At 47.5% G+C, this 23,710-nt stretch overlaps 12 protein-coding genes across 12 annotated transcripts; 9 read left to right on the forward strand and 3 right to left on the reverse strand.

Moving 5' to 3' along the window:
- Positions 1-1,712: 1,712 nt before the first annotated feature.
- N7495_003341 (TPR domain protein) lies at positions 1,713-3,161 on the forward strand (the record flags this gene model as incomplete). Its single annotated transcript, XM_057206010.1, has 1 exon — positions 1,713-3,161. The coding sequence occupies one exon, from the start codon at positions 1,713-1,715 to the stop codon at positions 3,159-3,161; it is 1,449 nt and encodes a 482-aa protein (XP_057066617.1).
- Positions 3,162-3,662: 501 nt separating this feature from the next.
- On the forward strand, positions 3,663-5,186 carry gwt1 (putative GPI anchor biosynthesis protein Gwt1; the record flags this gene model as incomplete). Its single annotated transcript, XM_057206011.1, has 2 exons — positions 3,663-3,758; positions 3,822-5,186. The coding sequence occupies 2 exons, from the start codon at positions 3,663-3,665 to the stop codon at positions 5,184-5,186; spliced, it is 1,461 nt and encodes a 486-aa protein (XP_057066618.1).
- Positions 5,187-5,463: 277 nt separating this feature from the next.
- On the forward strand, positions 5,464-6,213 carry N7495_003343 (rRNA-processing FCF1 family protein; the record flags this gene model as incomplete). The annotated part of the gene is made up of 4 exons (XM_057206012.1): positions 5,464-5,534; positions 5,587-5,643; positions 5,715-6,077; positions 6,132-6,213. The coding sequence occupies 4 exons, from the start codon at positions 5,464-5,466 to the stop codon at positions 6,211-6,213; spliced, it is 573 nt and encodes a 190-aa protein (XP_057066619.1).
- Positions 6,214-7,174: 961 nt separating this feature from the next.
- On the forward strand, positions 7,175-8,959 carry N7495_003344 (xylulokinase; the record flags this gene model as incomplete). Its single annotated transcript, XM_057206013.1, has 2 exons — positions 7,175-7,672; positions 7,745-8,959. 2 exons carry the CDS (start codon positions 7,175-7,177, stop codon positions 8,957-8,959), a joined length of 1,713 nt encoding a protein of 570 aa, XP_057066620.1.
- Positions 8,960-9,647: 688 nt separating this feature from the next.
- On the forward strand, positions 9,648-10,706 carry N7495_003345 (3-demethylubiquinone-9 3-methyltransferase; the record flags this gene model as incomplete). Its single annotated transcript, XM_057206014.1, has 1 exon — positions 9,648-10,706. One exon carries the CDS (start codon positions 9,648-9,650, stop codon positions 10,704-10,706), a length of 1,059 nt encoding a protein of 352 aa, XP_057066621.1.
- A 631-nt stretch (positions 10,707-11,337) lies between these two features.
- On the reverse strand, positions 11,338-13,542 carry N7495_003346 (putative ABC transporter; the record flags this gene model as incomplete). Its single annotated transcript, XM_057206015.1, has 2 exons — positions 11,338-12,782; positions 12,843-13,542. The coding sequence occupies 2 exons, from the start codon at positions 13,540-13,542 to the stop codon at positions 11,338-11,340; spliced, it is 2,145 nt and encodes a 714-aa protein (XP_057066622.1).
- A 272-nt stretch (positions 13,543-13,814) lies between these two features.
- Positions 13,815-15,576, forward strand: N7495_003347 (putative CECR1 family adenosine deaminase; the record flags this gene model as incomplete). Its single annotated transcript, XM_057206016.1, has 2 exons — positions 13,815-13,935; positions 13,994-15,576. 2 exons carry the CDS (start codon positions 13,815-13,817, stop codon positions 15,574-15,576), a joined length of 1,704 nt encoding a protein of 567 aa, XP_057066623.1.
- Positions 15,577-15,943: 367 nt separating this feature from the next.
- On the forward strand, positions 15,944-16,641 carry N7495_003348 (GNAT family N-acetyltransferase; the record flags this gene model as incomplete). Its single annotated transcript, XM_057206017.1, has 2 exons — positions 15,944-16,101; positions 16,167-16,641. The coding sequence occupies 2 exons, from the start codon at positions 15,944-15,946 to the stop codon at positions 16,639-16,641; spliced, it is 633 nt and encodes a 210-aa protein (XP_057066624.1).
- A 119-nt stretch (positions 16,642-16,760) lies between these two features.
- On the reverse strand, positions 16,761-18,319 carry N7495_003349 (UbiD family decarboxylase; the record flags this gene model as incomplete). The annotated part of the gene is made up of 2 exons (XM_057206018.1): positions 16,761-17,300; positions 17,354-18,319. 2 exons carry the CDS (start codon positions 18,317-18,319, stop codon positions 16,761-16,763), a joined length of 1,506 nt encoding a protein of 501 aa, XP_057066625.1.
- Positions 18,320-18,988: 669 nt separating this feature from the next.
- On the reverse strand, positions 18,989-20,704 carry N7495_003350 (FMN-dependent alpha-hydroxy acid dehydrogenase; the record flags this gene model as incomplete). Its single annotated transcript, XM_057206019.1, has 5 exons — positions 18,989-19,075; positions 19,137-19,210; positions 19,262-20,492; positions 20,549-20,607; positions 20,677-20,704. 5 exons carry the CDS (start codon positions 20,702-20,704, stop codon positions 18,989-18,991), a joined length of 1,479 nt encoding a protein of 492 aa, XP_057066626.1.
- Positions 20,705-21,069: 365 nt separating this feature from the next.
- N7495_003351 (uncharacterized protein) lies at positions 21,070-21,523 on the forward strand (the record flags this gene model as incomplete). Its single annotated transcript, XM_057206020.1, has 2 exons — positions 21,070-21,078; positions 21,131-21,523. The coding sequence occupies 2 exons, from the start codon at positions 21,070-21,072 to the stop codon at positions 21,521-21,523; spliced, it is 402 nt and encodes a 133-aa protein (XP_057066627.1).
- Positions 21,524-22,099: 576 nt separating this feature from the next.
- On the forward strand, positions 22,100-23,113 carry N7495_003352 (DSC3 family protein; the record flags this gene model as incomplete). The annotated part of the gene is made up of 1 exon (XM_057206021.1): positions 22,100-23,113. One exon carries the CDS (start codon positions 22,100-22,102, stop codon positions 23,111-23,113), a length of 1,014 nt encoding a protein of 337 aa, XP_057066628.1.
- Between the last annotated feature and the right edge of the window lie 597 nt (positions 23,114-23,710).

Consider the following 23,710-nt stretch of genomic DNA (forward strand, 5'->3'; position numbering starts at 1 on the left):
CCATCCTTTCGGCTTCGAGAATAAAACAGCAAATTTTCGGCAGTAAATCCTCGACCAGGGTCCCATTATTTGCTGGCCCCGCTGGAAGACTGTCCTAGATTGCATGGTAAAGGCAATACTTTGTAAAAGTCCTGAGGCAGTGCTAAGAAATTCAAAAAGAGGATCGCACTTACAAATATTGATAGTGGTCTGCGATTGGTACTGAGCAGTTCACCGAGTCTGAGCCCCAGACTAAAATTTACTGAGCGCCCTCATAAAAGCGGCGGCAACTAAGATAGGAAAGTCTCACCCGGTGGAGGAAATATGGTACGTATAGTTACCTAGGAATTTAAACAAGACCTACATAGTGATTTTGGTAATGAGATTTGGTGACGAGAACTTTCAACTCGTCATCCATGGATCGATCCATATTCTCCTTCCTGTAAGATGAATATTTCAACCTTGGAAGTCTATCATTCATGGATGTCAGCGCTGCTGAAATTTCAGGATAAATCCCACGGGTTATTCGTTGGTTTCATCGATAGGCTGTTCAGTGCAAATTTTCCCGCGAGCCTCCAATATATAGCTACTGTTGATACTCGGGCGTGCAGTTTTTGCATTCTCAGCGGAACAAAAAGAGAAGCCCGCATTGTGGCCACTCCAGGTATGATCATAGTACTGCGCACACAGATGTATGTGAAACTACGCTACCTAGCAGTGGGACTAGCCTATTGACATCGCTCTCGCCGGACACTCAACCGGCCTAGTAAGCAACTGGGCCCGTTTTGCTCGACGTATTTTTCTCCAAATTCACTCCCTCAGCCATCATTTTTCAGTAACGGTATCACCAAGGCCAATTATGCACTAAGCGTTTTACATTCAATATTTGTGTTGGCATATGATATGTTTCTTGGAAATGCTCGCTATCACGGCCAAAACTGGACAAATAAGGCTATATACCTTGTCCCTACCGTTACATGCTCTAAGGTTGAGCTCGAATTCTCTCTTGCGCCATATATTGGTTGAGCAGTGTAAATCGTGAGCCGGAATAAAAATGTTCGTTTGACAGACAAATCGGGCATCAAAGCTTTACTGTCATTCGGATAAGCAATAAAACATCATATCCCAAAGATTAGACCACATACTCTGTCATAGACTTCGAGCATGTTGGACATCGCCCATCGATAGGCGACATACCGGGGTAGTAAACGACTCGGTCTGTAGATTTGTAAAGCGATACCATGTCTTCTAAGCACTATCGGCCAATTTCACTGTCTAATGTTGTCTTTTTGAATAAATTCTCGCTCAGTCTGGAACGCTCTGGGATATATTTTCTGTAGATCTCGAATAGAGGTGTTATATCGCGTTCTGAGAAGTCATTTCCAGCAACATACTCATCGTATGAGGTATCCCACCACTTTTGAACAAATTGAGTTTTGCACGTCTGTAGCGCCCTCGCTTTCTTGTTGTAAAGTTTAGAGCGTTCAATGGCGAGATCTTTAAAAGTCATCTATTGTGACATTGGTTAGGTGTAGTGTCGCGTTAATTGAAAAGAAGTTTATTCTGCACGTCATAACTAATTGTGGAGAGCGGAGAGGGAAACCTTGGCAGAAAATCAAGTAGCAACTTTCTCAACCTTCTCAGGTGATATCACATACCTAGGCAGTTTGAAGCTCGATTCAACCCTACAAACAAGCTTGATTAGTTCCTTGCACAAGAGCATTCCAGTCTCAATGTTCCGCGCGGCATCGAGGCGCACGGGTGCATATCTCCCCAGACTTGTCCAAGCACCCCGGACTTTGACCCGATCAATACACGCCCATAATGTGCGCCCTACTCTCCAATCAAAATCCGGCAACGCAAACACGTTGAGCCGTTCGTTTCCTAGTCCGAGATATATCTCCATCGCTCAGCGCGTGCGCCTAAAGTTCCGTGAAGCATCGAAAGGAATATTCCGCAAAAACCCGGTTCTACTTCCTCTCGCCATTGTCTCAGTTGTCGGTGGAATTATTGCGTTTACCTATATTTCCTATGTCGAAATCACGCGCGTGAGCCCACAGTACACGAAGTTTCCACCACCAGTGGCTGATTCTTTGCGCACGGCGATATACTATACCGAAATTGACCTGAACCCGGCTAAGGCACTGAAGTCTTACAAGGAGGCCCTGCGGATAGCTATCGAGATGGACATGCACCCTTTCTCAGATGAGGTCCTGGGAATTAAACTCCAGGTAGCGATGATGCTGGAGAAAGCTGGATTAGTGAAGCCGGCGATCGATGTGTTGGAGCGGACTAAAAATGAGGCTCTGAGTTGGATAGACGAAGCGAGAAGGATAGAGCCTGTCGCATCTGGAATCTCGGAGCTCAAGGATGGAGCAGCCCAGAAGAAACCCATAACTGAGAATATTCAAATCAACGTGGAAGCTTCAGAAGATAAGGAGCAGGAATTGCTGGAATTACAAGAGTTTGAGGCTCAACAACGGGATCGAGCCTTAAAGAAGGTAGTTGGAATTCAAATGAAACTGGCTGAACTATACTCCAGCGACCATATCCAAGATGAGAAGAAAGCCGAGGCTGCGCAGGTCGCTGCCGTCGAGCTGTGTCTAAAGGAGATGCACCGCCGGCAAAAGCTTGGCCTCCCTGTTGGTGGAGGAGCTACCGAGGGCGCCGAGGGCGACTCCTGGCTGAACATGAGCGAGATTGCAGTTGCGTTGGCCGAACTTGCCTCTACTTATACTACTAATGAGCGCTATGATCTTGCTCTGCCGCTATACCTGCGCGCGTTGGATATGATCCGTGCAGTTGAGGGTGATTCACCATCATGCAAGCAAGTTGTACTACTGAATGACGTTGCCAGTGCCTTGGCCGGCCAGCTACAACAGCCATCCCGAACCCAGCAGAAGCAATCGGTGTCACGAGAGCAGTCTGTTGAAGCAGCTCGACAATGGGCACTGAAGTCTCTCGATGTTGCAGCCCATATTACGCCACCGATTCGCGACGAGGAGTGTGATTTAACCTGCGTTGTGGCAACCTACAACTTGGGTGAATTGGCCGAGCTACAGAAAAAGCCGGATATCGCTCAGCAACGCTATACTGAGGCTAAGTCCCTTGCCCAGGGACTAGGATATGAAGAAGGGATTTCAATGGCTGATACCGCATTAAAGAGACTTTCGAAAACATAGGCCACATTGGACTTGGTCCTTCCTCGCCACTCCCCCTCATGTTTTAAAAATTCATTATCATATGTACAATAAAGCTAGAAGCTGGGATATTTCAAATATTCTGCTTCTTTCCCTGAACCTATTCCCAATTTTACAAATTACAAAGAATCCTATATCACTAGATAATAGTCCGGCGAAGGTGACCAAGAAGCCTATGTTCCATGATGTAGGATAGATCAAATCCGTGTCATTCAATGAATCAAAAATGACCTTGAGACGAACTCTTAATGAAGAATTAGTGGTTGGGCTACTGAAATTTTCTAAAATGGTATTCCTGAAAGTGTTTGAATTGAAGTGTAGAAGTGGATTGGCGTCAGGTGATCGCCACGTTGTTCAGATCTACTATACTCAACCGTTGTTGGCCTATGTAATTTGTAGATCATCCCTTCAGATCCAGGTCTTCAATGGAACGAATTTGACCCCTTTCAGCTTCTCAGCCTTCATATCTCAACTATTCTCAATATGGACCCAAGCTACAAGGCACGAAAAGAGGCATTCGTGTCCAATCTCTCAGGAAGCAGCATTTCAGACATCAATCTGATTTCATTGGTCGTTCCGGTACTGACCTCAGCTCCGATCTCTCAGTCGCAATCAACATCTAACCATGTCCTGTTATTCTAGACCTCTGTTCTCCTTTGGTCTGCCCTGCAGTCCCGGCTGTCTTTCTTCACGCCATACGGGCCCGCGGCACTCGTGACGGACTTTCTACTTAATGTGCTAGTTGTATTATTCGCGACAACAGCCTATTCCTCAGCACCACTCCTTCTTAATATTCTTCTTGCTACCCCGGCCGTTTTACTTTTCCTCACACAACCCCGCATACGCTCGCCGCAAAAAGCGAAACCTCCCCGCAAACAAGTCGTGCAGAATGACCGCTCCCAAGAACAGGCAGAGCCACTGCCAATCCATCCATTCTTGACTGCCTATCGATCAGCAATGATGGTAATTACCTGTATCGCCATTCTCGCCGTTGATTTCCGCGTCTTCCCACGCCGCTTGGCTAAGGTCGAAAACTGGGGAACCTCTTTGATGGATATGGGCGTTGGCTCGTTTGTATTCTCTGCTGGTGTTGTTTCGGCGCGTGCACTTTTGAAGTCTCGTGACTCTCGGTCCCCTAAGACGGTGGTGCAGAGACTAGTCGGCTCTATACGTCATTCTGTCCCTTTGCTCGTGCTAGGCTTGATCCGCTTGTGGAGTGTGAAGGGGCTGGATTACGCAGAGCACGTTACCGAGTATGGAGTTCATTGGAACTTTTTCTTCACACTAGGCTTTCTCCCTCCTTTTGTGGAAATTTTCGACCTCATGACTGTTTTCATTCCTTGGCATGAGGCGTTGGCCATTGGCATCGCAGTCCTCTACCAGGTGGCTCTCGAGTCGACTAATCTCAAGGAATACATCCTCATCTCTCCCCGCGGAGCTGATTTGCTTTCCAAAAACCGCGAGGGAATTTTCTCTTTCCTCGGGTACTTAGCCATCTTTCTCGCGGGGCGCGGCGTGGGAGCTCGTATAATCACTCGCGAAAACCGGAAATCAGTGTTGCAACGTATAGGTTTACAGACATTGTTCTGGATAACCTTGTTCTTTTTCAACTCTACCTACGCATTTGGCTATGGCGCAAATATCCCAGTTTCTCGTCGCCTTGCCAATATGCCGTATGTCCTATGGGTGGCAGCCTTCAATAGTGCACAGCTCTTTCTGTTCTGTCTGATCGAGACTGTTTTCTTCCCGGCTATCAACCGTGCCACCAGCAAAGGGGGCAGAGACGAGCAAACATCCTTCGCGACAAGCCCTATCTTACATGCCTTCAATCATGGCGGCCTGGCAATTTTCCTGATTGCAAATCTTTTGACCGGTGCAGTCAATTTGAGTATCCCTACTTTGGATATTGGCGCACCACAGGCAATGGCAATACTGGTGATCTATGCCGCTATATTGACAGGTATTGCACTGTTCATGGTTAAGGCCAATATCAAGTTGCGCCTGTAGATGTAGTATTATGTACATTCTGGCTTTTAAAAGCATTCTTGTCTAGTCTAATAGAACCTACTACCTAGTTCATTATACCATCACAATTAGGCATTATGAATCTAACAACATTCCCTTGAATGCTATCAAAACTTCAATACTGTAATTGAGAATTGTTAGTGCCTGAGGCGTCAATATTAGTCATTCAGCGATAAGTCGCGATAACGAAAGTTTTGGACAAAAATCTTTCCGTTCTTCACTCATCGATTTTATCAGCCTATATCTACTCACAAACATCATGGGAGTCCAAAAGAAAAGCCGCAAGTTTGCGCAAACAAAGCGCGCTATTAAAATGCGTGATGACCGCCTGTTCGTTTCATCGCGTTCTCTTGACGACTGACCTCTAATTCAAAAAATGCAGAAAAGACAAATCCGAAGACAAGAAAGAACCCAAGAAGGATGATCTTATTCGAGAGGCGTAAGGATCACCGAATCAGTGCTCAAGGAAGCTGAGCTGGATTCAGAAGCTAATGTACTTTTTACCTCCAGACCCCAGGCTCCTTCGTCCATGTTCTTCCAATACAATACCGCTCTCACACCTCCATACTCCGTTCTCGTCGATACCAATTTCATCTCTCACACTATTCAGCACAAACTTGACATGATCCCTACAATGATGGACTGTCTCTATGCCAAGTGTATACCCGTCATCACCGATTGCGTCCTTGCCGAGTTAGAAAAGCTGGGACCGAAATACCGACTTGCGCTTCGCGTTGCCAAAGATCCACGATTTGAGCGACTCCGCTGCGACCACAAGGGCACATACGCTGATGATTGCCTTGTTGACCGTCTCGTTAAGCATCGTGTTTACATTGCCGCTACTAACGATCGCGATTTAAAGAGACGAATTCGGTAGGCGGATTATACCTTGGGGTGCAAGAAAATTGATCTAACGACAGATTATAGTAAAATTCCTGGAGCACCCATCATGAGCGTCGCCCGTGGAAAATACGTTATCGAACGTCTCCCTGATGCACCCGAGAAGTGAAGATGTCTAATCTCACAACTGTTCCGATCAATTCGGATCGTTCAAGCTGCCTTTTCACGCCCTGCAGCCCCACTCCGCGCTCTCATATTTGAACAGGACTAAAAAAATCTGCGACATCTCTGCTCTCGCATCCAATTCTCTTATACCGGCGCATCAATGGGATTCATGAACCAATCTTATATCCCAGCTTTCATCGGGATTTGCTTCGATCATGGTATACAACTCCATGCGCAAGACCCGGGAAGTCTTATGTCCTGATGAACTCTTCCGCTTCAGAGGCGACTTTGGGAATCTCTTCCTCTCGTCTTATGTTGAACTCTTTACATAGACACACTAGTGTTAATAACTTTGGAACTCCATCAAGTTACGAATATAGAATTGCCAGTTCCAACTGTCCGAGCTCTGATCAACCTGCACATCTCCAATTCAGCTCTAAGTAGCTGACTTCTACCTTGATGAGCGGGATATATCACCACCACTTCCATTCTTGTCAACAACAGGTTGATGTGGCTTTTGTAATCTAGACTCACTAGCCAGTCTGTAATCGCGTGACCTGTATTTTAAGGGTCAAGTGACTTTTTTAATTTAGCAGGGTTTATTTAGCCGAGATGGAAGCATTGGCGATTTTTCGACAATTAAAAATCTATTTGATTGGCGAAGACGAAAAAAGAGTCCATACTGATTCCGGTTAAATTATAAAGAAGTCAATCGCACTGATCAGAACACGGCCCAGCTTTATACAGTCAAAAAGTCTATTACACAACAGGACTTATGCTCTGGAGTACCGGTTAGTTCAGTGGGACTGGCGGGGCCGTTTACATCATTGCCCCATATCCCGCACTTGCTTTTACCCCAAATCACCCCGTACGTCCACCTTTTCACTATATAAATCTACTCAATTTCTTGCTTATAACTCTCAATCCTACATTTCTGCTCTGTGTGATAAATAGCCACGTACACAATGGCTTCACAACCCCTCTACATCGGGTTTGACCTTTCTACCCAGCAGCTGAAGGGCTTGGTAGTGAACTCTGAACTGAAAGTCGAGTATATCGCCAAATTTGACTTCGATGCCGATTCCACCGGCTTCTCAATCAAAAAGGGTGTCATGACCAATGAAGCAGAGCATGAAGTATTCGCTCCAGTCGCATTGTGGCTGCAGGCCCTAGATACTGTGCTGGACAGCTTGCGCAAGCAGGGTCTAGACTTTAAGCGCGTGAAGGGAATTAGCGCTGCAGGACAACAGCATGGAAGTGTTTATTGGAACACCGAGGCAGAGCAGCTTCTCAAGAGTCTTGACTCTAAGAAGTCACTGGAAGAACAGCTCCATGATGCGTTCTCCCACCCATACAGTCCCAATTGGCAAGATTCCAGCACACAGAAGGAATGTGATGAATTTGATGCTTGTCTTGGAGGACAAGAGCAGCTCGCTCAGGCTACAGGAAGCAAGGCTCATCATGTAAGAGATCGATTTCTATTTCTACGCACATCGTTCGTATAGCGGATTGGGACTGAGGCTGACTTCCACTAGCGATTCACAGGCCCTCAGATCCTTCGGTTCACGCGAAAGCACCCAGATGTCTACCAAAAGACAGCACGTATCTCCTTAGTTTCTTCCTTCCTTGCTTCGCTCTTCCTCGGCCACATCGCTCCCTTCGATATCTCGGACGTGTGTGGAATGGATCTATGGAATATCAAGCAAGGCGCCTATGATGAAAGTCTTCTCAAGCTGTGCGCAGGCAAGTTCGGCGTGGAAGATCTGAAGAAGAAACTGGGAGAGGTGCCAGAGGATGGAGGCCTACACCTCGGCCCTGTTCACCCATACTTTACGCAGCGCTACGGGTTCAGCTCCGACTGCACCGTTATCCCAGCAACCGGCGACAATCCAGCAACAATCCTCGCCTTGCCACTCTTGCCGTCAGATGCAATGGTTTCGCTGGGGACATCCACAACCTTCCTTATGTCCACTCCGAGTTATAAGCCTGATCCGGCCACTCACTTCTTCAACCACCCCACCACACCTGGGTTATATATGTTCATGCTTTGTTACAAGAACGGCGGTCTCGCACGCGAGCATGTCCGCGATGCCATTAACCAACTGAAAAAAGATACCCCAGCTCATCCCTGGGCCAATTTCGATGAGATCGCACTCAAAACTCCAGCCCTGGGCCAGCAAGACCGCACTGATCCCATGAAGTTGGGCTTGTTCTTCCCCCGTCCAGAAATTGTACCTAACCTCCCCTCAGGACAGTGGCGTTTCACCTACGACCCAGCCACAGGAAACCTAGAGACCACTGACGGGTTGACCCCCGAAGAGGAAGCTCGCGCGATTGTCGAAAGCCAATTGCTCTCATTGCGCCTTCGGTCGCGAGAACTCACCCAGAGCCCCGGAAACGATCTCCCGGCCCAGCCACGACGAGTTTACCTCGTCGGTGGCGGATCAAAGAATAAGGCAATTGCACAGATTGCTGGTGAGATCCTCGGCGGTGTAGAAGGTGTTTACAAGCTCGATGTCGGTGACAATGCGTGCGCTCTCGGTGCAGCTTACAAGGCTGTTTGGGGCTTAGAACGGCAGCCAAATCAGACTTTTGAGGACCTGATTGGTCAGCGATGGAAGGAAGATGAGTTCATCGAGAAGATTGCTGAGGGCTACCAGAAGGGTGTATATGAACATTATGGGAAGGCTGTTGAGGGCTTTGCGAAGATGGAAGAGCTTGTTGTGCGACAGGTACACCAGGGGAAATAATGCACAAAATTACATGGCAATGATGTTCCAAGTGGACATCGGGATAAGTCCTGTCTATAGATTGTTCTGGAGTCAGATACTGCAATGAATGGCAGACATCCGGGCGAGAGCAGAGGAAGCGAGCACCCATTCCATACCCCAACCCTCGAAATGTTGGAACCTTGTAAGGTCTTTCATATTACCAGTTTCACTAGTACTTGGAGTCAAGTAACCTTCGAAGATACAGTGTGAAGTATTGGCAACGCTACAGGGACAATCTTTGTTCTTTCTGATTTCCTCATTGCATGTGTATTTTTTCCTGGTCAACTTACCTCCGACCTACTATGGAAAATACCTATAGTTATTTTGTTGACACGGGCATGGAGAAGAATCGATAAACTAGCTAAGTTACTTCATGGATTAAATATCACGTGGTGCATCCGGACCCGCTTGGATACCTTCAACTTTCTCAAGTCTTCTGCAACTTCATTTGGCTTCCAAGTTTACCCTAATAACACCTATACTGCACCTGTAGATTCTCTGTACGTGCTCTTGAATATGCGCTACTACCCGCATAAGGATGAAAACCGCCTGCATAACAACAAGGCTTGCTAACCACGTTCTCTTAACCGCAGCCCAGTGGAAATTCGGAAAAGTAGCTAGAGGTCGACCGTTAATACTTTCGACGTGGCTAAGCCAGAAGTCCAAAATGGCGCCCACTAGTCTTCGATCTCTCACACTCCGTGCTCTCCGTGCACCAATCACAACGACAAGGCCGTCTTGCCGATTCCTCACTACACGATCTTCCACCGCGCTACAAACCCCTCCCACAGCCCGCAACCACTCTACATCTTCCGTTTCTAGCGATGAAGTCACCCACTTCACTTCTCTCGCCAGCTCATGGTGGGATCCAATGGGCTCATCCAGGATTCTGCACCTGATGAACCCACTTCGTCACGAATTCATTGCATCCTGCCTAGCAGATAGTCCTCCACCAACCTCTCCAGAGTCCTCCGAGACCTCCGCAAATCTCCACTACCTAGACATAGGCTGTGGCGGCGGCATCTTCGCTGAATCACTAGCGCGCACTATCCCTCTCGACCCATCCGCTCCAGCACCGACGCCAACGCGCGCCGCATCAATGACAGCCATCGATCCTACAACGTCATTAATCCAAGTCGCGCGCGAACACGCCCGTCTAGACCCGCTAGTTGACTCCCACCTACGCAGTGGCAAGTTCCAGTACCTAAACACCACATTGGAAGATGTCCTCGCATCTACAAATCCCGCTTCGTCCGAATCAGCAACACCCTCTTCAAAACCCAAACATCCGCAATATGACATGGTCACCCTCTTCGAAGTCCTCGAACACATCGATCCTACAACCACAACACCACTTGCATTCTTGGAAAACTGCTTACGCGCGTTAAAACCAGGTGGCTGGCTCATTGGCTCTACAATCTCCCGCACCGTCCCGTCTTTCATTCTGAACCGGGTCATTGCTGAGGCTCCTTGGCCTTTTGGAGTCGTGCCCCGTGGTACGCATGAGTGGAGCAAGTTTGTGAATCCTGCCGAACTTCACGGTTGGCTACAGGAAGGCTTGATGCGTACTGCTGACTCTGGTGTCACGCGTGCCGGGCCAAGTGTCTTGCATGATATGCGGTGGAAGTGTGTCGGTGCCATCTATGTGCCTGGTTTGGGGTGGAAGATGGTCCCTGGCTCCGAGGATTGGGGCAACTACTTCTGGGCTGTGCAAAAGGGAATCTAGAGTTCATCGAGAACTTTGTAATATAATTTTTTTTTTTGTTTTACTATATGTATTTTACCATGAGATACGACTTCATTGATGTTGAATCCTAAAAGATACAAAACCACCTGGGTGGCACCTTCCTACCCCAAATCCACTGCCTTACCGAACTCTGGTCGTACAACCTGGTTTTAACACCAACGTCGGTGTCTTTGCTGTTTTCCACGAGTTCAATGGCATGCCGTATGGCAATATTCAATCGCGATACTAGCGTTGTTTAGGGCAGGGCTGATACCCTAGCTTGCCCTAGCTGTCAGCTTATTAGAAGGCAGCCTATTGATTTACTATTGAGCTGGTTATTTGATAGCTAATTCGCTAGCTTGCTGTAAATGCAACAACATGGCATCACTTTTTCAGATAATTATTTGCAAGCTTGACTTTAATATAAAGGCTTTATAATAAGGATCTGCCGAGAGGGGAGCTCAGGACGAGCAAAATGGAAAGCTTCCAAGGTTGATTCTAATTCCCCTTGAAATAATTCATTTATTTAATGAGATTGAGTTGAAATTGTAAATATTTTCTATATAAACCACTGTGCAGTCTATGGCCAAATTATATACACATACGTAAGCGCCGCCAGGAATCAAAGTACTTATATCGACCACCAATCGTAAGATTTGGCGTCCGAAGATCCATCTTGCCCTTTCAATGGAATGGCGTGTTGTTGGAAATGCGATGGCGGAGACCATACAAGATCCCATACTTCGGGATTGCTCAAGACACTAGTTTTCTGGAGACTTCCAATGCGTAAGTCTAGCGCTTCAGTCTCGTCGCCAGCATCTGACGGGAGTCGAATATAGTGTCGCACAGTGGCCGGGATTTCTTCTTTTAAATGACTGATGAAAACCAAGGCTTGGTCTTCTGTCAAACCGTGGAACCGTGGGATGTGAGATGTAGGTGTGGATGACGGCTTTAGTGGAGAGTCACCTTTTTCGAGGAAGTGAATGCACTTCTCGACCTGAGAAGCGGTTAAGCCTGAAAATGGTTCGTCAAGAATGACAATATCTGGGTGATGGATCAAAGCACGCAGGAACAGCAAGATTCGCTGCTGAGCAGTACTCAGCTGGCCGAATGTGATATTATACGCATACTCGATGTCATGGTCCATGGGCAACTGAGATTCGTCTTTCATATAGGTGAGTTTAGGGAAATCGTCTGTGATCTTGACTTTATCAGGTATGGCGCTGGCTGCATTGATGTCGAGCTCGGTTTGGAAAAATCGTAGAACTGCATCGATGTCGAGGTCATTTTCATAGGTAAGTTTTGGTTTCGAGAGGAAGGTCTCTGCAAAAGCAGACTCGAGGGATTCTCGCACTGTCAATCGCCGTGGGAAGAAAGCGTGGATCTCGGGCGAAGAATGACCGAGTCGAGATTGCAGCTCAAAAATGGAAACTCCAGGCTTGCCGGCCTCTGGAAGGCGAGAGCGTCCAAACAGCTTAATCGGCAAAGCATATGTTTGCGGATGATCAGATGTGATCAGGGAGAGCAAAGTTGTTTTACCAGACCCATTCGCGCCTAGAATTGCCCAGCGCTGGCCTCGACGAACCATCCAGTGCAGGCCTTCTTTTTCTACACCGTCCACAGTCTGGGTCCAGTGACCAAGAACAGCTTTATCGCCATACTGTACATGCACACCATCCATCTCAACTAGCGGTTCTCCATCTGACACTGTCTCCGGAATAGACAGGGGAGTATGCTCATGACCAGTAAGGAATTCTTCAACAAGCTGTATATCGAGTTCACCAGACTTAACTTCACTCTTAGCTTTGCGAAATATATCCTTCTCCTCTGGGCTTTTAAGTCCTTTCACAGCCTTCGTTGTCGCTAGATGTCGCCAAACATGCAATGTCCGGGGAAGCTCTGACCGTGGACCTTGCATATGGACTCGATGGGAATTTCCCACGAGAAGCACATGGTTAATCCACTTAGGAACTGTATCCTGAGGGCGTAGAGCAAGCACTATCCGCGGTGAGCATTTCGCTGCTAGCCGATGGAGTAGCTCAGAGAGGCTTCGAACCGTGGCAGGGTCCAATCCCACTGAGAAGTTCCCAATTAGTGTTATGATATTTTATAATATATCTCAATCTGAAAACTTACTGAAGGGTTCATCAAGAAGTATTAGTTCTGGCTTCTGGAGAAGAGCTTTAGCAATGCGCGCTCGGCGAGTCTGGCCATTGCTAAGGTTTGCGACAGGCATGTCAAGCAACGAAGAGAGGTATAACTCAGCAACGACTTCTTGAAAAAGCTTCTCGTCTTTCAGTGTTCCATTCTCCTCGCCCTCTAATGGGTTAAGCGAGGTTTGACCTCTTAAGTACTGCTCCACGCTCCAGTCGGTTTCTTCACGGAAGCTTTCGTATCGCGCACTTAAGTACGCGCCTCTGGTACCACCAATGGCTCCAGCACCCTCACCACTGAATCCGATATATTGGATCGCATTTTCTGTATAGCGCAGATTGGGATCCTTTGCGGCAATCTCGTCGGATCGGAGATATGGATATGATCGTGCATTAGGCGGGACTGAGATATACTGGCCGCGCAGGATGTTGAGAAGTTCTGTTTTACCTGAAGGACCAATCACTGCCCAGTGCTTTAGCTCTGAAGGAGTGCGATCCGAGGAGATACTGAAGTTAAACCCAGGGTATAGAGGTGCGTTGTCGGCATTATCGCTCTCCGATGGGTATTGTCGATAGAATGTTCCATTGTTGATTTGGATTAGTGGTGCCGAAGACACGAAACGACCACCTCGCAGTAGTAAGGTCGGGCGTAGGGCTCGTGCCCGTATTGTTCGAAGAAACATCTTCGATTCTCATAGAACCGGAGACACCGATTGTGCACTGGCGATATGTCGTCACGTGCTATCGTCACCTGATAACTGAATAAGCCAGGCCAGTTCAGGCACCAAAGATAGAAGCCTACTTAACAAGGTCAGAGCCCATCATTTACTCTTTACTTTCTTCCTGAACACGATTTTATAACCATTTTTAACCAATTAGAAATAACCATCCACTCATTCAAAAGACTTTCTTGACAGACTAAAAGTCCAGTGCAACTCGTTACTCGGGCATCAATATGAGTGATGATACCGCCTGGGAACTAGCGGAGGGAATCCCTCAGGTTGAAGATCAATTTATTCAACAATATCTCCAGGGACGAAACGCCTTGATTGCTGAAGAGCAAAAGAGACGTCATGGTAATATAGCTTCTTCAAACCTCGCGGACACGCTTTGAAATATTAACAATGACTCAAGATGCGGTATTTCGCAAATCAATGTCACCTATTGCTGCTCGCGCGTGTAAAATCGTGTCTCAGATCCGGGCTCGCGAGCAAAGAGAACTCTGGTCTCAAGGACTAGATGGCGAAGATGAGATCATTTATCCAGGAGTTATGTTTCATCATGCAAAAGGCCGCATGGAGAAAACCAATCTCTGGAAGATTGTGGAAAAAATGCCCAAAGGCTCTCTTCTTCACGCTCATATGGATGCCATGTTTGATATAGATTTTTTGATCGATCAAGCATTTTCAACACCTGGAATCCATATATCCGCACCCAAGCCTCTGCTTACTTCAGAAGATTATGAGACTGCGCCCGTTTCATTTCAATTCTCGTCTCAGTCGACTACCGCTGATAACAAGCCCGTTATATGGACTGATGGATATGAATCCTCATCACTGATCCCTATCAAGACAGCAGCATCCACATTTCCCCAGGGAGGGGAAGATGGCTTCCGAAAATGGTTGACGCGTCGATGTATGCTTCTACCCGAGCACGCATACAAATACCACGATGGAGTCGATGCCATATGGAAAGTGTTTATGGGAACTTTCCCCATAATCAATTCTATTCTAATGTACGAGCCCATTTTTCGGGCTTGCTTTCGTCGAATGCTGGGACAACTAGCGGCAGACGGGATTCGTTATGTGGAGTTTCGTGTCGTCTTTCTCTTCCAGTTTAGAACAGAAGGGAAGGACGAACCAGAATACGACTACATAAAATTCTTCGATGTGTTTGAAGAGGAAATCCAACGTTTCAAGAAAACAGAAGAAGGGAAGAGGTTTTACGCGGCACGAATCATATGGGCTGGCCTACGAAGGACTTCAAATCAGGACATTGTCCAGACTATGAATGAGTGCATCATAAGCAAGCACGAATTCCCCGACCTGATCTGTGGATTTGATATGGTCGGTCAAGAGGATGCCGGTCGGCCCCTAGTTGACCTAGTGCCACTTCTATTTTGGTTTCGCAAGACATGTATGGAGGAAGGAGTCGATATTCCCTTCTTCTTCCATGCGGGCGAATGTCTTGGTGATGGCGACGAGACGGATCACAATCTCTTCGACGCTATCCTGCTAGGAACAAGGCGAATTGGTCATGGGTTCTCGCTCTACAAACACCCGCTACTCATTGATCTTGTCAAGGAGAAGAAAATCCTTGTCGAATGTTGTCCGATCTCTAACGAAATTCTTCGTCTGGCAAATTCTATCAAGTCCCACCCATTGCCTGCACTGCTATCCCGGGGTGTGTCGGTTTCGCTTTGCAACGATGACCCGGCCATTCTTGGTCATGGCAGAAATGGGTTAACGCACGATTATTGGCAGGCCATACAAGGACTGCAGAATGTTGACCTTGCCGGTGCGGCAATGATGGTACAAAATTCTATCTTGTGGAGCTGTTTCGAGGACCAGTCAGCTACTGAATGGAAACGTGAAGTCGGAGATGGTATTCTTGGGGAAGGACTGAAGGCAAATCGCCTGCAAGAATGGTGGTCTGATTTTGATAAGTTTTGCGAGTGGGTTGTCTTGGAGTTTGCAGAGTTTGACGATGATGATTGAATATTTCAACATCACGGAAATATCTAGATACTAGATTTCCTTTACCTATTTTCTTTTTACGGTTTGGTGCTTACCTGGTGCTTGCCACTCACTAGTAGAGAGCAAGCAGCAGCATAAACGAATGAAAATTACGATAAATTCCTTTAGTATTTAGGACGGGGTTGGCTCAAATAATGAACTAACTAAATTGCATGTTATTTCACTTTATACTACTTTAAAAGGCGGGCTCTCAATTAGGTTAAGCTCCCTTATAGAAAACGAATGTAAGCATCTTTACCCCTCCATCTGATACCTGTAAATATTCAAAAGTCGCAGTTCTTTCTACCTTGGCCCTTCTACCGCATCAGCAAATAATTTAGATCGTAACATGTTGGATTTCGAAGTCCCATATCAGACTCCTCGGGCTATTGTCCCACCAGTCGCACCTTCAATAGAGAGTAGTCGACTCATACTCCGGCCAGCCACTGATGCCGATATGCCAGCACTCTTCGCTGTTCGGTGCCGTCCAGAAGTCGCGGTAACGAAGTGAGTAGCCCCTGTATCTTTACTTTAAAGAAATGGCCCATGACGCTAGGTTGCTTATAAACCAGCTTCCCTAAAGAGCCGTTCTTGAGCCTTGAACAAACGCGAAAATGGTGGGCAGCAAAGGTATTCACCAAGCCAGCAGCGTACATTGGCCGCTCTTTCGGCTTTGTTATTGTGGACAAGGCCATTCCGGTCACAGAAGAACAGGTCATTGGATACGTATGTATACATGTCGTAGAACCATCTCCGGAGATCGGGTACTCGCTTCTTCCCGAGTCGTGGGGTAAGGGGTTTGCGACTGAGGCTTTGAGAATGTTGTTGAAGATGTGGTGGGACCTGCCTAGACGAAGCTCGGGTGATGATGATCGAGTGGAGAAGATCTATGCTTCTTTTTATAAGACAAATCCGGCTAGTCAGGCTGTCTTGGCTAAATGTGGGTTCGAGAATGTGGATGAGATTCACTCTGAGGAAATGTATCTTTATGTTCTTGCGAAGCCGACATCCCAAGATGCGGGCGAGGAATTGTATCATTACATCTAATTCGGATGGAAGTGCCTAGGTAGAACCTTAGAAGAACTGCTGAAAGTCCGAGAGTTCTATAGTTCTATGCTATACATATGTACAAGTCGACTGCTAAATTGGATGCATATGAATCCTCTCTACTCAACGTTTCGGAAACCCATCTTGGTCCAGTTCTCCAAAACCTTGTTCTGGAGTTCAACAGGGTACGAGTTCTTGAAGTCAGCAGCCACGAAGTCCCGCCCCGTGGTGTACTCCGTCGGCATCAGAGCATCAGAAACAACCTTGCCACCCTGAATAGGCGATCCGTTTCCGTGAGACATGTATGGAACAAGAGGGAATCCACGGACATCCTCGAAGAAGGTCTCATCCATATTAGGACGGCAACGAGTGCTGAAAGCCCACATGACGTCCTTGCCCTCGTAAACATCAATATCTTCACCACATAGGATCAGACGGTGGATGGTGTATCCTGCCTTGTGGTTGAAAACGACGTCACCGACCTGCTTGGAGAATTCCTTCGAGGTGGTCTTCAGCTCACGCAGGCGAGATGTGTCGACCTTCAGAGCTACCCAGGTGACCTGGGACTCGAAGGGTGAGAATGCGTCAGTGATGGGGAGGCCTGCCAACTTGCAGACCTTGCCAATCTCAGCTGCTGCCAGAGCTCCGATCATGGTGTGCTTAACAGAAGTTAGTAACATGGTTGGAGGGTTGAGGTTGGGTATCATCTTACAGTCTCATCAGTCAGGCGACCACATGCAGAAATGGGCATAATTGCATTATCACGGTATGTGATGCGGTTCACCTTGTAGAGGGGCCACTGGTGGGTGTCGGCAGGGAAAACGTAACCGTGCATCTCACCGAAGGGACCCTCAGGTCCAGTCTCGCTAATAGACAATGTGCCCTCGAATACAATCTCGGAGGTGGCCGGCACGTAGAGGTTGTTGGTATCACACTTGACAAGCTCTAAAGCTGAGCCAGTCATGGCACCGACATATTCGGCCTCGCTAACACCATCGGGGATGGGCATGCTAGAAGCCATGATGGCAGCTGGGGGAACACCAAAGGCAAGAGCCCAGGGCACATCCTTGCCCTCCTTCTTCCACATCTGGTGGATCTGCCAGATGTGCTGCGGTTCGATCACCAGTCCGGTCAAATGCTTGTCATCGTGAACCATGGCACGGGCAATGGACCAGTTGGTCCACGTTCCATCAGGGGACTGAACAATGTGCATTCCATATGTTTGAATGTACTTTCCTCCGTCATGCTGATGGAGCTTAGGGGAGGGCAGCTTGGTAAGGTCAATCTGGTCCTCCAGCAGTATATTCTCTTTGCAAGGGCCAGTAGGCAAAACCTGGGGAGTGATAGGGGTCATTTCGCTGGCTGACAGCATCTTGTCGAGGATTTCCTTCATCGAAGCGGTGGGTGGCAGAGCCAAATGGCGTGCAAGACGGCCATATCGGCTCTTGGGGGAGTTACGGAGTGATGCTGGGGCACCGAGAATACGGAAGAGACCATCTTGCTGGCCAATAACGTTGTTGAAGAGTGGTGCCTTGTCGTTAGTTTCACAAACCAGACGAGTGATGGCGCCAACTTCGAGGTTGGGGTCGACAGGGTCATTGATCTCAACCAGATCGTTGTCGGCCTTTAAGGCCTCGACGAAGGATCGGAAGCAGAGGTGAGGCTCAGTATTAACCATCGTGAAGTATCTTTGGTTTTGTTTCTTTGAACTGTGTAGATGTAGATTGGGGAGGCCAACTCTTTATATCCATATTCACCTGGGACATAAAGCCACTCTTCACGGTAAAATCGGGATAGACAGGCCACTGTGGGTCTTATTAGAGTGTTGCAGACCGCAATTCCCCATTTCAAACCAACTTAATGGCATAAATCTAGTTCATCTTGCCGCGAAACCGCGAGTCCCCCGAGCCTCCGAGATCCGAGGAGTTCCGAATGTGGTTAACCACGCTGTTATCGATCAGGAACTCGGAAGCTTGGAATATCTCGGCTTCGGCTTCGGTTCGATCAACGTCTTGCAGCCCGGCTTCTTTGCACGGCATACATTAGGCACGGCTTCAAGCACATCACTACGAACGACTGAAATTTAAAGTCGGCAAAATTTGAGTCCACGGGTGCTTTGTTAGAATTGAATGCTACTTTTCACATTATATGCAAATTTATGGCCCTTGACGCCAATTCTGTTCTCATGGCGGACCTTGAGTGATACATTTTCCTTGAAGATCCCATGGAGCGATTGACTGGAAAGAATCCATGTGAGTAAAATAAGAGATTGATAATGTGACCACAGATATGAATAATCTCATATGTATGATGTCGATTAAGTAAAGTTGAAATCAAACTCTTGTATCTATAGTCTCGATCGGAAAATGTTTCGTAAAGAAGCAAGACCGGAAGGGCCGTCGTAGATCTGTTGCTCTACAATACGGGTGTTGATCTGGAAAGATTAAGATATCAGTATTGGCTGAAAGGATTGGAATAGAGATCTGCGAACATACATGTTGGGGACCCAAGTCCTCGACTCTTTCAACGCCGAGCAACCGCATGCAGGTCTTGCTTTCGTCGGCCAAAACTATCCAGATAGTCAGCATCAGGCTCAAATTGAAAACAGAACAAACCATACTCTCCAATGTTCGACGAACACCATCAACTCCACCAGCACCCAATCCCCAAAGAGCTGGGCGTCCAATGCCCACTGCCCTGGCTCCCAGGCAAAGAGCCTTCACAACATCCGTGCCACGACGAATACCGCCATCGACATAGACCTCCAATTTGTCAAAAACTTCGGGGCAGTATTTTCGGATCTCCATTAGCGTATGTACGGCTGGTGGTGCCGTATCCAAGGCCCGTCCGCCATGGTTGGAAAGGATGATGCCCTTCACCTGTGGAGTATGCAATGATGCTAAGTATGCATCCTCATGGGTTTGAAGTCCCTTCAAGACAATTGGAAGACTAGTGTGCTTAGCAAGCCATGGTAATGTCACTTTCCAAGTCAAAGATGGATCGGTGCCAGCAAATAGCTGTTGTCCAACTCCACCAGTGCCTTGCGTAATATCGGGTGTGTCATCAATGAAACTCTGGATAGCCTTTGGTGCAGATGATACTCCCCCAGTAAAACTCATTCTTTCGTCATCCTCACGCTTTCCAGGAACTGGGGCGTCGAGGGTGAGAACGATGAACTTGATCGCATTCAGTTTGTTGATGCGAGCCAGCATGGCCTCGCTCTTCTTCCGTTCAGTTAGGACGTAGAGTTGCCAACCAAAGACCTGATCAGGTGCTGCATCTTTGACAATCTGTTCTGGGGTCATAGATGCATTGTTCGAAATGATTTGCATCGCTCCAAAGCTCCGACAAGCCTCCGCAATACCCGCCTCACCTGCTGGGTGACCGAGACGTGCCATAGCTGCCGGTGACACATATATGGGCATTCCCAGTTTATACCCCAAAGCAGAAGTGTTCAGTTCGCAGCGCGTGCAGTCGACAAACACCCTCGGACGTAGTAGAATAGAGCGGTACACCTCGGTGTTAAAAGACTTGGTGACCTTGTCGTCGGATGCAGAATAATAATAAGCCCATGCCCTTTGGCTGACCTGCTTCGTGGCAACATCTTCAATCTCGTTCAAATTAAGAAGTTCTTCCATTGGTGGGGGCCCTGTCGGCTCCTGCTTAGCTGCTGGCGTCTCTTTCGTGGGTAATGTGCTTTTATCTACGGTTCCCAAGCATGCCTCAGGCTTGAGGTCCTCCTCCAGAGTGCCGGGTGGATGAATTGGGTCAAATTCCTCGGTTGCATCTGTGCCTGCGAGTTTCAGAATGATCTTTGCACCGCCAGGGTGGTTTGACAGGAAATCCGTCACCTAAACAAACTAAGTTAATTTCTCTTCCGGAATAGCTGATAGGAAGAAGTTTTTACATCGTAAACTTTGCCATAAAGGATTACCCAGCAACTGTCTGGGGTATTATGTTTTGCGACTGGATTCAATAGAATTAGAAAGATGAGCGATTGCCCGTGCGGGGAAGATGAAGAGGGAAAACAATTACCTTCTGCCGCGTCAAATACTTTTGCCATTGTTGTTCAGATGATTATAGTGACTGTACAGATTGCCCTGTTAGAGTATCTTGAAGTATGTAGAAAAATTTAGGGACTTTAGAGGTGAACAAGGGTTCGGAGAAAAGGCCGGTGATAGTGGAGTGTGGGGAATAGCCTTTGCTTTGGGCAACTTCGATAGCCGAATCTATTAGAAACTACACCATATCATTGGTGGATAAATCGGAGTTGAATGTTCAATGATTGACCCAACGACATCTCCTTCAGTGGAAATGGTTCTCCCATTTGAATTGAAATCACGAATATAGTTGGGGTTCCACGTGACACCCCGTGACGTTTCATGTGCGATGTTGCTCCATCTTTTCTAACCTTCGAACGTTCATGACATGTTTGAAGTGAGTCAAGATCTCATGTATATCTCAACATTTCTTTGATTGACTCATCTAGGCACGCCGCCGATATCATGTTGGAATGCACCGTGCCCAGTCGGCCGTGCTGACCAACGAACAAATAGTCGAGGTACGAGCGGCCCAACGAACCTTTGAGGGTGCCTATGTTCGAACGGCTCTGTCCCAGTTCTCATTTGCCCTCGTCGTCCTCAAAATCTTCACCGCCGAGTTCTATAGTATTGGTGCGCTGTTCGCCATTTACGGCACCGGGGTTCTGACTATTGGGCTATTCCGTCGCTCGCAGGGAAATCGCCAGTTCTTCTCCGAAATCGGCGAGGATGGTATCCATCGTCACAAGTTCAGGACTAGTGGAAATGCGGTCATGATCTTGACTGCGTTGAGTATTGCGGCGTACGTCTGCTTAATATGTCTGACCCTGAACCTGCAATAGTGAACCGTGATAACGAGAGTCCGACATGCTTAGCGGTCAGAAAGTTACTGCTTCCATAACTGCAGAGATGAACACATATATAATTGAATTCTGTTGCATGAGCCAATCCCTTTCAATCATTAGAGTATTCACGCGACCATTGAAAGCCTCCATCGAGCCTCATTCCTAATATGATTCGGAACATTCTGAGGACTTGACAATGAACAACCACCATGCGATGAGTCGTTCGCCAAGATCGATTTGGAAACTACTACGAGACAGCTCCCCCGCGATACCACTAAAGGTAGTGTCATTCGAGATGGAAGGGATTAGGCTGAGCATACTTCTCGTTAAAAAGGAATCGTGCAGAAAAAAAAAACTATTCTTTGGCCGAGCTAGCCTGACCTTCGACGCAAATTATTCCAATTCTACTATCTGGGAATTCCGTGATGTATATATAATATAGTCTTCCATACTCCGTAAACTGATACGGGAGATAAAATGCGCTTTACCTAAAAAGGAAGAATGGCCCGATTGCCGCCTGAGCTCACCAAGCTCGCCTTAACATCCCTCATAACTTGATTCTTCACCATAAATATGGATGGAAACAGCAACCCCTTTTCCGCAAGTAAAATCAATGATGAGTATATTGACGCTCTTCTTGTCACGGTTCGCTTCTCCGCTTCAATACCCGATCTCCCTCTAGATGTATCAGCGCCAGAATCCACGACGGGAGCAGGCCTTAAACAGTTAATTCGCGCTCAACTACCTCCCGAGCTCTCAAATCATCGTCTACGTCTCATATATGCTGGCCGTGGTCTAGAAGATGCAGCTGCCTTGACTACCTCCCTCAAGCTCCCACCCCTAGTTCGAACCTCCCGCCATACCCCAGATTACAACTCAGATGACGATTCCTCCAATACAGAAACAAGCGTCCTATATAAAAAGACAAAAGATAAGGGAAAACAGGCCGTACGAGATGTCCGCCCACGCATATACATCCACTGCTCTATCGGTGATATCGAGCTCTCAGAGGCCGATCTTGCTCTTGAAGCAGGCATAGCCTCTATAGTTCTCATAGAGGAACAAAGGCAGGATGAGCATAAAAAGCCCAACCCTCTTCGCAAAGCCTCCATTCACCCCACATCTCAGCGCACCTCTGGTCAGGCAGCAACTACGACATCAACTACACCCGCCCCGCGTGGCTTCGATCGTCTCCTTTCCGCTGGATTTACATCAGCGGAGGTCATAGCCCTGCGCTCACAGTTCCTGGCCGTACAGTCTGTTTCTCACACTCCCGATACCATGCCCACGGGAGAGCAGCTGCGTGATTTAGAGGATCGGTGGATGGATGAGGGATCCACAGTTGCGCAGGCGCAAGGTGGCAACGATGGCGCAGGTGCCAACGACGATGATGGTGGACTAGGATCCAATTCACACAGCGCAATCGATGATATGCTATGGGGAGCCGTCATGGGCTTCTTTTGGCCCGTGGGCTGTGCTATGTGGTTGCGTAGGGAAGAGGGAATTTGGAGTTGGAGGAAAGGAGTCGCGGTCGTCGCAGGGGTTATTTTTAATGTTTTGTTGGGAACTACGAAGACTATGGGTTAGCAACGTAACAAAAAGCGGCCGTGGACACTACGTTCCGGATCTTGAGATCCTGTATGTTGCCAGTCCCAGAACTAACCACTCATACTAATTATTAGGCTCTCATCTATTCAGTGTGGGCTAACGGGGCGATGCCAAGTTGATCTCTTTCTCAAGTCTTGCGTTCCGCTGGCCATATCGGAAGTTTGATGAATTCCTCTTGGTTATGCGGCTTATAATATAGACTTCATCTATAGATCTTTATGTGATTAGTATATCTAGGTATCCTATTCATGCTTCGTCTTTTTTTTGGACTCTAGAAGCCAGGAGAGAATCGAAATATACCCCTGTATATCTAGGAAGATCCGTAAATAGAGCATGAACTGATATGAGTCAGGCTATATATTTCTGCGAAATCAAACTCAGGGTATAACCTGTTAAATCTTCGAGACTATATTGAGACACTTGGTGGAGATATGATTATACATAGGATTGCTTGAGGGAGAAGTGTATAGCGTTGTGGCCTGAGGTGTCAGGGAAGTGCACTATCATTCCTTATCGTCCGGAGATGTTTGTCCGCATCGCTGCTTCTTAACTTGGCACTCTCCAGCTCACCAGGTA

The sequence above is a fragment of the Penicillium taxi genome (assembly GCF_028828555.1).
Source record: "Penicillium taxi strain IBT 34144 chromosome Unknown utg000002l_segment0_segment0, whole genome shotgun sequence".
Classification (NCBI taxonomy): Eukaryota; Fungi; Ascomycota; class Eurotiomycetes; order Eurotiales; family Aspergillaceae; genus Penicillium; species Penicillium taxi.